Below are 14,639 nucleotides of genomic sequence, written 5' to 3'. Positions count from 1 at the left end.
CAGTGGCACCACAGCCATGTGATTGTAGTTGACACTTTAAGTAAATTCTAAAACAGGGATAAATCAGAAGGCAAGGTAGTGTCAGTGTACCCCCCAAACTGAGGTGACATGCTGTATAGCCACATTACAGCAGTGTCACTCACAGTGACTATAACCCAGTAGAACCCAGCCCCATCCCAGGCCAGCACAATCTGGGGAAACCAGTAGAAACTGGCCACTTTGTATACAGACTAGCAGCAACTAGGTCCCACCCTTCATTGGAACATCAGTCAAGACTCAGGACAGGAGGGCTGCGCTGGAGACCGGTAAGCTGGCTGCTGCTATCTCCCAGTCCCCATTCCTACCCGGCAGCATCCCTCAGTCTTATAACTTGTAGAGGCTGAGTTCTCTGCTCCGGACCTCACACCTCACCTCACTCACTGCCTGCAGCTTCATCATCCACATCCCGTGTCCTGCCCCGTACAACACACAGCACTGTCTGCCGACGGGACGGCACGCACCTGCGTGCACACACGCTCTGCCTCCGCCCGCCCTCTCACCCTATTGGTTGACTTGTGACTTGTGAACTTTGTGTTACGGACCCAGTATTGTATGCAAATCATCACACACTTTATGTGGACCTAGCGCTGCAGCAGTGCTGAAGTAGGGGCCCGGTCGCAATTCTGACCGCTTCGACCTCTATAGCTACGCCACTGCATGTCAATCCTTAAAAGGGTCGTCTTCAGTTAACTGATCTGCAGACACAGCAGCGTGTTGGGAACTTCAGTAAAGCACAGTGGTTGCTGTTCTTTTGATCATTGTAGGTAGCCCAGGGATCAAACCCGAAACCAGGAGCCCATTAATCGCCAATGATAAGCCCTTTAAACGGAACCTGTCACCTGGATTTTGGGTATAAAGCTGTGGACATGGGTTGCTAGATGCCCGCTAGCACATCTGCAATATCCAGTCCCCATAGCTCTGTGTGCTTTTATTCAGTGTTGCTCACGAATATTACAATTTTTATCGGGAATATAGGTACTTTGAAAATTTGCGAATATTTAGAATATAGTGATATATATTCGTAATTTTGGATATTCGAGATTTTTTTTATTGCAAATTTTCGTAATGCAAAATTTTACTGCGAATTCCAATTGCTGAGTAAAAACATGATTCCTCCCTGCTTCTTGCATATTATGCGATCATTACCTTGTCGATTTTTTTAGTAAAAAAATCGTAGAATATAACGAATATTCGAATTTGCAAATATTGTACAAAATATTCGCTAAATATCGCGAATTCGAATATGACCCCTGCCGCTAATCACTACTTTTATTGTGTAAAAAAAAGATTTGATGCATATGGAAATTAACCTGAGATGAGTCAGAGCTTGAAAATATGACTCTTCTCTGGTCACACAAGTAAGATATGACTCTTATGTTAATTTGCATAAAAGGCGGAAAGTACAAAAATGCATACTACTTATTGAATTCGTCTGCAAATGAAATTAAAAGTGTAATGTATATGTTTAGGGGAACACAATGAACATTTAGAAACGCTCAGTGAGGGTAGCATAGTAGAGGTGACAGGTTCCCTTTAAATATTTAGTAATCATTTCAAAGGATAATTGAAAGTATTGTCAGACTATGCAAATAATGAATACATGATTGGTAAGATCTCTGTGCACTCACCTCTTATCACTGGCATAAGGCGCCTTTCCACCCAGGGCCACCCAGAATTCAGCAGGCTCTTGACCCTCCAAGATGGTCTGTTTGTCTTTTATGGAGATAATGTTGGCCACTGTCTTTGCCATTTCTCTCTCATCTCCGCTGCAGCCCTAGGAGGTAATTTACACTTATAACATCATGAACAACTGGAGATAATCCTGTTATGAGTATATTTACAAATAGTTGTTAGACCAGTAATTGCCTTGTTTTACATATGCCTTAAAGTTGTTTGTGCTAAAACATAACTTTTATTACATGATTTGTAAAAGAAGGGAATTACTGGTTTAATGACTATTTGTAAATATAGTAATAAATGTGCCTGTATGCCTACAGTCTACAATTGTAGAAAAATCCAGTTATGAGCGCACCTGTTAAAAGATGGTGACTGTGCAGACTATAGTGAGACAAATACTGACCTTTCCACACCACAGGTAGCACACAGTATCGGTCTTCAGTACAAAGACATCGTTCGAATTTAGGGAAGCGGCTCTGGCCGGGATCTCGGTGGCCTTTGTGTTGTATTCATCGGTTCCCCTGACCTGGAACAGTCTCACTGCGGGTTCTGGCTCAGTATTTCCCTGGCGACTTGTTCCTCCCTAGTGCACAGGGGAAAATATAGATTTTATTGCATTTCATATATCTGATCCAAGGCTAGACCCAAACAGCAAAGGGATTGTGTACAAGAAGAATGAACATATCCCTTAAATGGCTGAACATTGAGTACCCCCCTTATGTCTCCAACAATTCACCAATAATCATGAGCCATGAAATGCATAAGCCAGGTCCATAAATGTACAGTAATCTAATAATGGAAGCTGCTTCAAAAGGGAAAAACATTGTGTTCTAATATAAAATTAAGAAGTCCAGGATCAAAAACTCACTGGGATTGTTTTTTACATCTGAAATTCAGGAGCACCAAATCACCTTCTTGGATTTAACCATCTTTAAGGGTCAAGAAGGCAATATCTTGGGAGTAGCATTCCTTTGCACTTTTGCCCTTCCTATCTCATAGACTGCCTTGATTAGGTGGTACATATAGGTGTGCTTACTACTCCTCCCATTGGTTGCTTGATGCACATGGAGGTGACTAGGAGCAGGACACCATATGTGCAGGGTCTGCGCTCCTGAACATAGAAGCCCAATGGCTTAGATAGGTTTAGCGTAGGACCCGCCTGACCTGAGACCACCTTGGCGCTTGGTAGGCGGGCACAGATGTGTTTTAATCAAAATATATTGGCTATTTAGAACAAACTACTACACTAATGCAGCCTTAGAGGAACAGCTAGTTGCCCCTTGGTCTTTATCAGCACTGTTGCACACTAAATATTGTGCCATTCCCCCGGAGGTCAAAACGAGCCTTTTAATAAAAGACACTATAACGAGCTGGAAAGCAACATGTAAAATGTTTTCACTACCCTTCACTTTATCTAAATACACTACGTGCAGAATTATTAGGCAAATGAGTATTTTGACCACATCATCCTCTTTATGCATGTTGTCTTACTCCAAGCTGTATAGGCTCGAAAGCCTACTACCAATTAAGCATATTAGGTGATGTGCATCTCTGTAATCAGAAGGGGTGTGGTCTAATGACATCAACACCCTATATCAGGTGTGCATAATTATTAGGCAAATTCCTTTCCTTTGGCAAAATGGGTCAAAAGAAGGACTTGACAGGCTCAGAAAAGTCAAAAATAGTGAGATATCTTGCAGAGGGATGCAGCACTCTTAAAATTGCAAAGCTTCTGAAGCGTGATCATCGAACAATCAAGCGTTTCATTCAAAATAGTCAACAGGGTCGCAAGAAGCGTGTGGAAAAACCAAGGCGCAAAATAACTGCCCATGAACTGAGAAAAGTCAAGCGTGCAGCTGCCAAGATGCCACTTGCCACCAGTTTGGCCATATTTCAGAGCTACAACATCACTGGAGTGCCCAAAAGCACAAGGTGTGCAATACTCAGAGACATGGCCAAGGTAAGAAAGGCTGAAAGACGACCACCACTGAACAAGACACACAAGCTGAAACGTCAAGACTGGGCCAAGAAATATCTCAAGACTGATTTTTCTAAGGTTTTATGGACTGATGAAATGAGAGTGAGTCTTGATGGGCCAGATGGCTGGATTGGTAAAGGGCAGAGAGCTCCAGTCCGACTCAGACGCCAGCAAGGTGGAGGTGGAGTACTGGTTTGGGCTGGTATCATCAAAGATGAGCTTGTGGGGCCTTTTTGGGTTGAGGATGGAGTCAAGCTCAACTCCCAGTCCTACTGCCAGTTTCTGGAAGACACCTTCTTCAAGCAGTGGTACAGGAAGAAGTCTGCAAGGTAAGAAAAACATGATTTTCATGCAGGACAATGCTCCATCACACGCGTCCAAGTACTCCACAACGTGGCTGGCAAGAAAGGGTATAAAAGAAGAAAATCTAATGACATGGCCTCCTTGTTCACCTGATCTGAACCCCATTGAGAACCTGTGGTCCATCATCAAATGTGAGATTTACAAGGAGGGAAAACAGTACACCTCTCTGAACAGTGTCTGGGAGGCTGTGGTTGCTGCTGCACGCAATGTTGATGGTGAACAGATCAAAACACTGACAGAATCCATGGATGGCAGGCTTTTGAGTGTCCTTGCAAAGAAAGGTGGCTATATTGGTCACTGATTTGTTTTTGTTTTGTTTTTGAATGTCAGAAATGTATATTTGTGAATGTTGAGATGTTATATTGGTTTCACTGGTAAAAATAAATAATTGAAATGGGTATATATTAGTTTTTTGTTAAGTTGCCTAATAATTATGTACAGTAATAGTCACCTGCACACACAGATATCCCCCTAAAATAGCTAAAACTAAAAACAAACTAAAAACTACTTCCAAAAATATTCAGCTTTGATATTAATGAGTTTTTTGGGTTCATTGAGAACATGGTTGTTGTTCAATAATAAAATTAATCCTCAAAAATACAACTTGCCTAATAATTCTGCACTCCCTGTATATGAATCTGTGGGGACATCCAGAATTTCCGGCAGGAATAGAGGCTAAGCACTTCAAAAAATGGAGAGAGCTGAGGATTAATAAGGTGAGGGATATGTGGGATCAGGGATGCACAGGAAGGAAGATACCTTACTTATATGGAATTTAAGGACAGGTTCCCAATACCACCAAATCAACATTTTACTGGCATACCTACAGGCCAAAGAATTTCTATCTAAACTTCGATCTATTAATGGGCCAGGGACTCATGAAAAAAATCGCTTTCGGACTTCTATTGGGGAATAAGAGATATGAAACAGAGACAAGTAGCTGAAAGTCTTTTTTCACAATGGGGAAGGAATTTCCGTCAGTAGATATAAGACAGACCATTCTGAAGGGGTGGCATACAATTAGAAAAGCAACACCAAATGAGGGATGGAGGGAGACGTATTTCAGGCATATATGGCTTCCGTTTTGCCTCTCGGACGCCCCATCCAGACAGACTCACGGAATGTCCCAAATGTCACGAAGGCAGTACAGACCTTTACCATGGCATATGGTCTTGCCCGGAGACGAAAAAATTCCGGGCATTGGTCATATCTCAAATTAAGAGTCACCTGAAAGTTGAAATCCAACCCACCCCAGAGCTTTTACTATTCCAGGTGGCCCCCGAGAGGCAAAAGTTTACTCCGCTTATACATCTCCTGTTATTAGCGGCTAAGAGGTGTCTTTTTAGGGAATGGCTCAGACCCATAATACCTTCAATGAACAGTGTTTTCATACACACAAAAGCATGTTTTATGTATGAGAGGGCGGAAGCAGAACAGTATAGAGGAAAGTGTATTGAAACTTTCTTCAGCAGATGGAAAGTATTCATAAAAATAGCCCTAAACAAAGAAGAACTAGTAGAAACAATGAAGCCCTTTATCTCCTCGGAGTGGTACCTGAAAAGGAAGATACTAAACAATCTAGGGAAGTTACAGATAGACTGACTAACGGAAAAAGACCAATCCTTAGATATTAGGGGTTATGATTAGATTTATTTTATTGTGTTAGTGACCATGAAGTGAGAGGGGGGGGGGGTTGTTCAGCATTGATTATGGCTAATGAGGAAAAATGGAGATAATGTCATTATCATAAATACATAACGCAACTGTGCGGGCTTATGCTAACGCTGTACTCAACGTTTATACTATTTATTATGTACAACATCTGTAACATATACAGTTTATCTGTGAAAAAGTAGACACCTGCACTGAAAAGAAAAGATTTCTTATTCTTAATCTCAATAAAGATTATATTAAAAAAAAAAAAAAATATTGGCTAGGTGTCTTAGATTTTATCATATCAGAGTGAGGACTTATATCCATATATTATGTCCATATATAATGCTTGCATCTATTTTATTAAGTGCATTATTACCTTATTTCTGTGATTTTTTTTCATGAATATGGCCAGGGACATCCACACATTTATTTATCATACCGTGCAGGATGTTTTTATCTTTGTTTTTTCTGTGATTTTTTTCATCTTGAAATCTGACCCAGATGTGGGTCACCTTATTAAGGACAGGCCAGTCATTACATATTGTAAGGGTTAAGACTCCATGTTGTGTCCTCAGCCTCCATGTTTGTATTTCATACTGCATACTGCCATTTTTTGTGTAATAAACTGTGAGCTTCTTGTGGAAAGTTGCTGTAACTTCAAGGTCACTCCTAGCCCCCACCAACTCTTGTTAGACAGGAATCTTAACAAGCACTAGGAGTACTAGTATATCGCTAGTACCCACAGTTAAGATTAAGGAGACGTTCTAGGCATATAGCCAAGAAGATGCTAATTTCAGATTGTGTTTTTAATGAGTTAATGACGTAAATGTTTGACTACGTCTTCAGTTGGAAATGATCCAGAAAATCGCTTTATTAACCTCTGCTTCCTTTAATAAAGTTTAGAAACTCTTGATGCACAGCTCTATGCCTGTGTTGGTTTTTCTCTATGGGTACCCATAACTTCTAATTCGGAGTCCACTGCTCATCCGGCATTGGGGTCTTTGCCCCAACAAGATCGCCGGGGATGCAGCCTGAGAGATTGATTGGTCACAGCTTCCTGCAGGCTCTCACAACTACTACATGGTTGAACATCAACCTGAAAGGCACATTTCGATGTGGGGGGTGCGTGGCGTGCAATGCTATCCAATTAGGTAGCAAATTTACTTGCACAGTCACCATTCGATCTTTTGTGAATTGTAGAACGAAAGGGGTTGTGTACCTGGCCACATGTAAATGTGGAAAACAGTATGTGGGAAATTTCGCAGAAGAATTAGGGAGCATCTCCACGATATTCGTATGGATGCTGATACCCCGATTGCGAGACATGTGTCTACCCTATATGACAACAATGTGGATATGATCAAATTTCAAGGAGTGGAAGTAGTTAGAAGGTCCCCAAGAGGAGGGGACTTTGATAAAAGACTGTGTACAGTCCAACCACGGGGCCTTAATAAATACAGCTCCTTCATCTGTTTCATCTAAGTGGCCTTGTATTTTTGAAGGTCCTTGTGGATCCCTTTATCCCTGCGCCCCTAGGATTAATCTGGTACATCAGTAGTAATAATGACCATCATTTTCCACCATACGTGAGAGTTCTGTACAACATCCTGGTATAACCCCAGGGGCTGCATACTATTTGGCCCCCAGCATTGTTCACCTGAGCAAGCTGACACAACTCCCGCATGTGCTGGTTTTATTATACGCAATGATCACATTTTTCAACTTTTTTTTTTTGGGCAGACTAGATGGGCCAAATGGTTCTTATCTGCCGACACATTCTATGTTTTTATGTTCATCCATGCTGTCATTTTCATATTAATACATTTATTGCACTCATCCATTCATTACCTCACTCCAATGCCATGCTGCTATAATAGGTAGATCACCGCCGTTTGGTCCTTGTCAATTGTGAAGGAGTGTTTTGACACTCCCCACGTGATCGCTCCATTCAGTGGGCCAACAGGAGGGGCAGGGCTGAACTGCGGCTTGGCCGTGCCTCTGGCTCTTAAATTGGCCGGTCCAGGGGCTCAATCCTTAGTCCCGATCCGAGTTCATCATCCCTTTTAGTATTTTAGAGAGCTTTAATAAAGATTGATTTTAGCTATTTTGTTAGAACGTCCCTTCGGTCAGTGATTCGAGTTCTTTCAACGGCTTTCATTGCTGGTTTGTGGGAGCACAGTGTTGGAATGCAAGTGAGTATGAACATAAAAATTACATAATCGGACTCAGCATCACTTACGCTATACATTGCTTACTCTAATTTGGGGGCTGTTTTGGAGCTGACAGATTCCCTTTAAGAAACCTCTATTCACTCGACATGTCAGATGTAAACAATGTAAGTGTAAGGCTTCGATCAACTATACAGGTTCCTCTTTCCTCAGGACACAGAGCCGTTACTAGAGAATTGGTCATAAAACACAATACAGAAGAAGATATTACCTCATATATAATCATCTTCCCTTTAAAGATAGCCTGGAAGTGCTTGGGTTCTTTCCCCATGGTCACTCGTATTTGTACTGGCTGATCCTGGTATTTGCGGTCCAACTCTACAGCATGAAAGGCACATGCTGTGATTTCATCTTGGGTGGCATGACGACCCTGCCAGTAAGACACCAAAGATTAATATAAAAGCTTCATTGACTCTCAACCAGCATTGGGGATCAGTCATATAAACCGAAAGGTGTTCAGTCATCTACCTCATTCTTTCATTTGTTAGATTCAAGTATGTATAAGGTGTTTACATCTTCTGTTATTTCCAGTGGAAATAAGCTATGAATATAAATATAAAGGAATTGACAACTGTGTGTTACTATTTTTATCTGGTGCTGTAAATTTGGTCAAACATTTCCAGGAGGAATACTAGAAGAAAGGCATAATGCTGAATTCTAAGAAAACATGCTCCAGAGCTGTTACTTCAGAAAGAAACTAAGAGCTGATGGGTCCTCTGTAAAGAGACCCTGTTACCATGAAATGCAGTGTAATCGACGTTGCTGAACAGATTGATGTACAGTTTTGATAGAAAAGATTCATTAAAACTTGTACTTGTATACATTTTAACCACATTGAAGTGAATGGGTCCGGATCTGACCTGCAAAAAATGCAGATCGGATGCAAACCAAAAATATGTTTGTGTGTATGAGCCCTAAGTGTGTACACAGGGATAGCTCTACATCATTGATAAGATGGCCCCCGCATACAACTGAGCTCAGAAAGAGCAGAGATATAAATGTATAAAAACTTAAGTTTTACTGACTCTTTTCCACAGAACTATATATCAAACTGCTCAGCTCCTCCTGTTCTATAATGTGCTGCCTGCAGATTGCACTGCATTTCATGGTGACAGGTTCACTTTAGAGAATGTAAGGAGGCTTAAAGAAGCCATGTCAGCAGAGACAACTATATGAAACCAGCCATACTGCCTGCTAGGATTGACTCTGTAGATTAAAATGAAAGCTGGATCACAATAATCCATTTTGCCACTTGAGAGAAAACAGAGTTTTTCCTCTATAATAAATTAGGGCTACAGTGCACTGAGGGGGGAAACATAGCTCCTCCATTTTGTCATGCTTCCCTCCTCTTGACTGACAGGCTCAGACATCAGCATCCTCTCTCCTGGCCTTGAGGCAATGAGTATACGCTGTAAGCACCTGTTCAGCTGATTCTTAGCTTGTATCTCTAGATGCTATACAGCCTGAGATACAGTGGTGTGTATCAAGGAGGTTTCTCATACCTCCTCAACTACTGAAAATAACTGGGTAATAATGTAGATGGTACAAGTTGAATACTGACACTGGCCTCCTGCTGGCAATACTGCCTAGTGTGTTCAGAAGGTCTATTGAAGTGAACGGAGAGCGGTCATCTCTCCATTCCTGGCCAACAGGGCCCTGTTGTATTGTAGAGGTGGGAACAGATGGGACATTTGAACTGTGTATGCTTGGCTAAATGAAAACAAATGATTGAGAACAGAAGTGAACAATTATTCTATATGTACAATGGGGGAAGTTATCATTAAGTGGATTTTTTAAAGGATTCTGTCACCAGGATTTCTCTTACTGAGCTGTTAACATGACCACATCAGTCTGCATGATTTATATTACAATATACTAGTATTACTGCTCTGTGTCTTGTAATTTGTCTATAAAATCGCTTTTATTAGTATTCAAATTACCTAAATAAGGAGCCCAAGGGGCTCTCCCTCTGTCCGTTGGAGCCCAGCCGCACCCCTTCTCCTTAAGCCCAGCACCGCCCCACTGCTAATTTATTCACTCCTCATCGCCGACCTCATATGCCTGGTGCGCCGTAATCTCGCGCATGCGCTGTGGATAGACCTGTCAGCGCCCGCGTGGTGTCCTGGCATCGGCCTTATGGGCTTCTTATTTAGGTAATTTGCATATTAATTAAGCGATTTTATAGACTAATTACAAGACACAGGGCAGTATTACTAGTATATTGTAATATAAATCGTGAATACTGATGTGGCCATGTTAACAGCTCAGTAAGGGAAATCCTGGTGACAGAATCCCTTTAAGTAAATTTTGCTTTGAGTCAGTGTTGGAATAATTTCGACCAAATTTTAAAAGCACACATTGCTCGGGAAATTTTGTGTATCTTACAGCAGTAAAACTGCTTTTTTGCTTTTTTTGGATCTACCCTCACACACTTTTTCACACATTTTTCCAAATTGTCTAATAAAATCACAAAAAGTAGCAACTGATATTACTGAAAAACATCATATATCAAGATTTGCCAGAATTATGGTACATAGGGAATGATACATTCCCCCAGTGTGTTTTTCCTCGTACATCACTTACCAACCACATGTAAAGCAGGTAATTTGGTTTGCCTGATTTTATGTATGTGTACAGCGCCAGATAGCAATCGCCTCCATAGAATCTCCCGTAGGTCTTAGGATCAACTTCTTTCAACTCCAGATTTTCGATTCTCCAGATCTGCAAGAAAGTTTACAAAAACCGAATCCATTTACAGTCCATTACTGTAATTACCGTATATTTAGTAGAGATTACTCTCATGTCTAGAAACTTGATCTGTAGGTCAGAACAAAGAATGATTATACAGAACCTCTCCCTCTTCAGAGGACCCATTACTTCTGTGCATTAAAGAGATAGCACGGTAATTTCAATGGATACCATGTAATAAGTCTGGAAAACTGAACACTTACTGCCAGGTTCTTTAAAAAATAAATGACAGCAGATCGCTGTAGGTGAGAGCTGAATGATGAGACCAGCTAGGGATTTGCCTAAAGTGACCAATCCCTTTAATTCTATTGCTAAAAGATGAATACAGTTTTAATGGCAAGGCTAAGTATTCAGAGAGTCAGGAATTCCCAGAAATAAATCATTATGTACAGTGTGCATATTAGTATCCTGTTTTGAACATACTGAATGCTATGAACGCTTGTTCCTGATAATTAGCAGATAATCAGATGGTCTAATAAGTGCTTTACAGTTGTGTAGTTGTATTACTGTAGCTGTGATTATAGCTCTGACCCTTGCCTCTAGAAAAATGATTTACTCACCTCCACATTTCCTGAAGCATCATCCACCATCCTCTGTTCTGCTGCTAAATCAGGTCTAGCATACAGCTGATTAATGTCAAATTTAACTTGCTCCACCTTGGCTGAAAAGATTATAGCTCTTATTAATGCTCACATCCGATTATAGACACGTACCTGCCATTATCCAAACAGGCACATATTTCACTATTGTAAATTCTCATCTCACTGAGACCTATAAAATCTCATAAATCATGAGTAGTAAATACTTCTATTTTTATTTCCTGTCCAATAAAAAGAGTTTGTGATTCCCCCTTAGGCTGCCTTAACACGCTGCAGATTTTGTTGCAGAAATTTCTGCGACTGAAAATTAGTTCCATTCACATGAATGGGGCTTGCAGAAATTCCTTCCTTCAAATGAATAGAACTGATTTTCAGTGGCAGAAATTTCTCCAACAAAATCTGTAGCGTGTAGGCACCCTAAGGCTAGTTTCTCACTAGCAGTGGCAATCCAATAGGCTGATCTCTGTGCATTCCGGCATTGATGGAGGTTTGTAGGGCTCCACCCATCCCCATTCACTATAATGGGGACTGATGGAGATCCCGCCACATTCCGGCAAATATGCTGAGAATCAGTCGGAAGAAAAACACTTCTCGACATATTCTCCGTCACTGCCAAAATGCAGAGCGATCCGGCCGGAACAGCCTGCCGGATTGCCGCCACTAGTGTGAAACTAGCCTTACATGGTCTAATGGTCACCAATCATATAGTCAGTCTACTGGGTTGAGTTTAAACACATTGGGGAAGGTTTATCAAGACTTGAATTTCGACCACCGGTGTTGATCTCCAGTGTGGCAGACCAAGATGTGTCAAAATTATTAAGAGGCGAATCTGAAAGCTATGCCAGCTAGGAGCTGGTGTAGCTTTTAGCCATTACTTGCACCTACTAATTAATGTAAGTAATGATGAATGTGTTAGGCCACGTAGGCCCCACCACCTCCCGTTCATGCCCAGCTCACTTTTACCAAAATTGGCGAATGTGGTGGAGAAGAGGCAAAAAGTTGCTGATTTCTGCTCAAAATGAAGCTTGCACAAAAATGTGGAACTTTTTAATACCACAATTTTGGCGCAGGAGGTATAAAAAATATCCCAAATGATCACAATGTATTCAATGCAATTAATTAACTTTTATATCACTGTCAAAATCTTCTGTATCAGATAAAGTAGGACATCTTACCAATCTTCCCCAGACTGTGTGTTTTTCCAAGTCCTTGTGTCTCTCCGAAATCTCTCCAATTCTGGAAGAGCTGTTTGAACATGGTTGACTCAGCCCCATCATTGATCACCTCTATATTTGTGGTTGCAGGGTATCCTTTGCCCTGTATGAAACCCTACAAACACAACATGATAAAATACATATATATATATATAAGTATCAGCAGAGAAATACATAGACACTCTCAATACATGCAAACACAATGCAATATGATAATTCAATATAGTTCCCACATAATACTGTAATTCAGTTCTCAAAAAATATACATTTCTAAAAGCTGAATGATTTATTTTGCTACTGGGGTTCGTATCCCCAGGGACCATATAGTAAACCTAGACCCCATTCAAATAGCCAAAAGATCAAATCCAGCACATCGTCCTATAAAACATAAAGGGGGTCACTTATTAAGACCAGCGTTTAACACGCCAGTCTTAGTAACCCCTATATTTGGCAGTGGATCCGCCGAAGTTATGAAGGGGCGCGGGACTCTCCATAACTTTGGCGCATCCAGCCAGTCTAAATGCAGGTCAGCTTCCTTGCTGGCTTACATTTAGACCATTTTCTATGCCTAAAACAGTCATAGAAAATCATGAATGAAAAGGGGCTGCCAGCCTGTCCCCTACCTTGCCCACGCCATGCCCACTTTTTTACAACTGGCGTGAGTGGGGAAAAGTCGCAGATTGAGTCCCAAATAACCTATGCGCCGCAATCTGTGCCAGAAATATGCCTAATATAGGTGTATTTCTGGATAATTAATGACCCCCAAATTCTTTATTGGTCACATTAAAAAGTCCATAAAGTGTTAGAAAAATACTACGCGTTTTAGACGATCACCTGTTGACTTTGTCCATCATCATAGCATCTCTTATAGTGTGAAAACCAGCATATTTAAAAGACAAAACACAAATGTGATCAATTAATTAAAATAAGGAGAACACACCTCCCACTTTGATTAATACTGCACAGACAAGCACCTAGGATAACCATTTCATTTCAGGTGATCGTTTAAAACGCATAGCATTTTTCTAGTGTTTTATGGACTTTTTAATGTGCTCAATAAAGAATTTCTGTTTTATGGTACGACGTGCTGGATTTCTTCATTTTACTATTGACTTCCTGATGCCGGAGCGGCTTCTTTCCGTGCACCGTCTGGTTTCCCAGATTTCCAGGATATAGAGGCAGTGTGGTCAGCTGAGCTACAGTTCCGTGTTCTTTTCTTTTTACCCCAGGCAAATGCCCACTTTGCCACCCCCTAAAACCAGCCCTGTACATAAGTGAAGGATCACACTGTTGTAAAGGAGAGGCCATATCTTGATATTTATTAAGATGGTCAGATCTGTGAACTACTACTACCAGAGCGAGAATAAAACATGGCATTTGCACCAGGTACCTACCTTCTAGAGGCCTCTACTAATAAATTGGCTACATTACTTATTATTTCTTGTAAAAAAAAAAAAAAGCTTTTCCCCGATAATTGTTCTAATATAGCGTCATAACTTTGTTAATTGCACTTACCACTGCTCGACTGAAAGCTGCTTTCTTCTCTTCTGGACTGGAATCTTTTCCCCTCCAAACAAAAATCTTTACTCCTCCTTGATCTAGAATGTGACTGTCCTGTAACAGGGAAAGACAAAATCTTAAACCTTCTGTTTTGCATTCATTTGGCGTATTAGTTGCACCCCTATTAAAGTGTTGTGAGTGCCGCCTATCTTTTTGTTCACTACTACAGAGGCACCAGGAACATAGATCTAAAAGGATTTTACTGAGAGTTATCCAACATTTTAAAGACTGAATTATATATATATGAATGTAGCATTTTAAAAAAAAAGTTTATTTCATTTTAAGCAACGCACTAACCTCGTGCTGCAGGAGATCTTGAGTCAGAGGTTTTGTTGCAATTTCTTCCACAACCAAGTCTCCATCTTTTTCAAACACACTGAGAAAAAGGATATTATAAAGACAGGAAGCTATTACTTGTATGCAATAAGAGATTAGGGTCAATTCAGATGAAATAGTGATATTTAAAGGGACTCTAAACCTAAATGGGCACTACAAGTCTATGGAGAGGTGAGGGGGAGGAGTGAGCAGTAGCTGAGGAAACAGGCCAGACATTGAGAGACCGCACAAGTACAGGTCC

At 40.8% G+C, this 14,639-nt stretch overlaps 1 protein-coding gene across 1 annotated transcript in view; it reads right to left on the bottom strand.

Moving 5' to 3' along the window:
- Positions 1–14,639, bottom strand: part of VILL (villin like) — an 88,945-nt gene that overhangs the window by 12,813 nt on the left and 61,493 nt on the right. Inside the window, exons 8-15 of the mRNA XM_044293585.1 lie at positions 14,360–14,438; positions 14,018–14,116; positions 12,464–12,617; positions 11,250–11,350; positions 10,525–10,662; positions 8,153–8,311; positions 2,120–2,299; positions 1,668–1,813 (exon numbers count right to left, since the gene is read on the bottom strand). Coding sequence (XP_044149520.1) covers positions 1,668–1,813; positions 2,120–2,299; positions 8,153–8,311; positions 10,525–10,662; positions 11,250–11,350; positions 12,464–12,617; positions 14,018–14,116; positions 14,360–14,438 — 1,056 coding nt within the window. The remainder of the gene's footprint in view (positions 1–1,667; positions 1,814–2,119; positions 2,300–8,152; positions 8,312–10,524; positions 10,663–11,249; positions 11,351–12,463; positions 12,618–14,017; positions 14,117–14,359; positions 14,439–14,639) is intronic.

The sequence above is a fragment of the Bufo gargarizans genome, chromosome 5 (assembly GCF_014858855.1).
Source record: "Bufo gargarizans isolate SCDJY-AF-19 chromosome 5, ASM1485885v1, whole genome shotgun sequence".
Lineage (NCBI taxonomy): Eukaryota > Metazoa > Chordata > Amphibia > Anura > Bufonidae > Bufo > Bufo gargarizans.
Note: the sequence above shows the minus strand (reverse complement) of the source record. Positions and strands in the feature narration are given on the sequence as shown.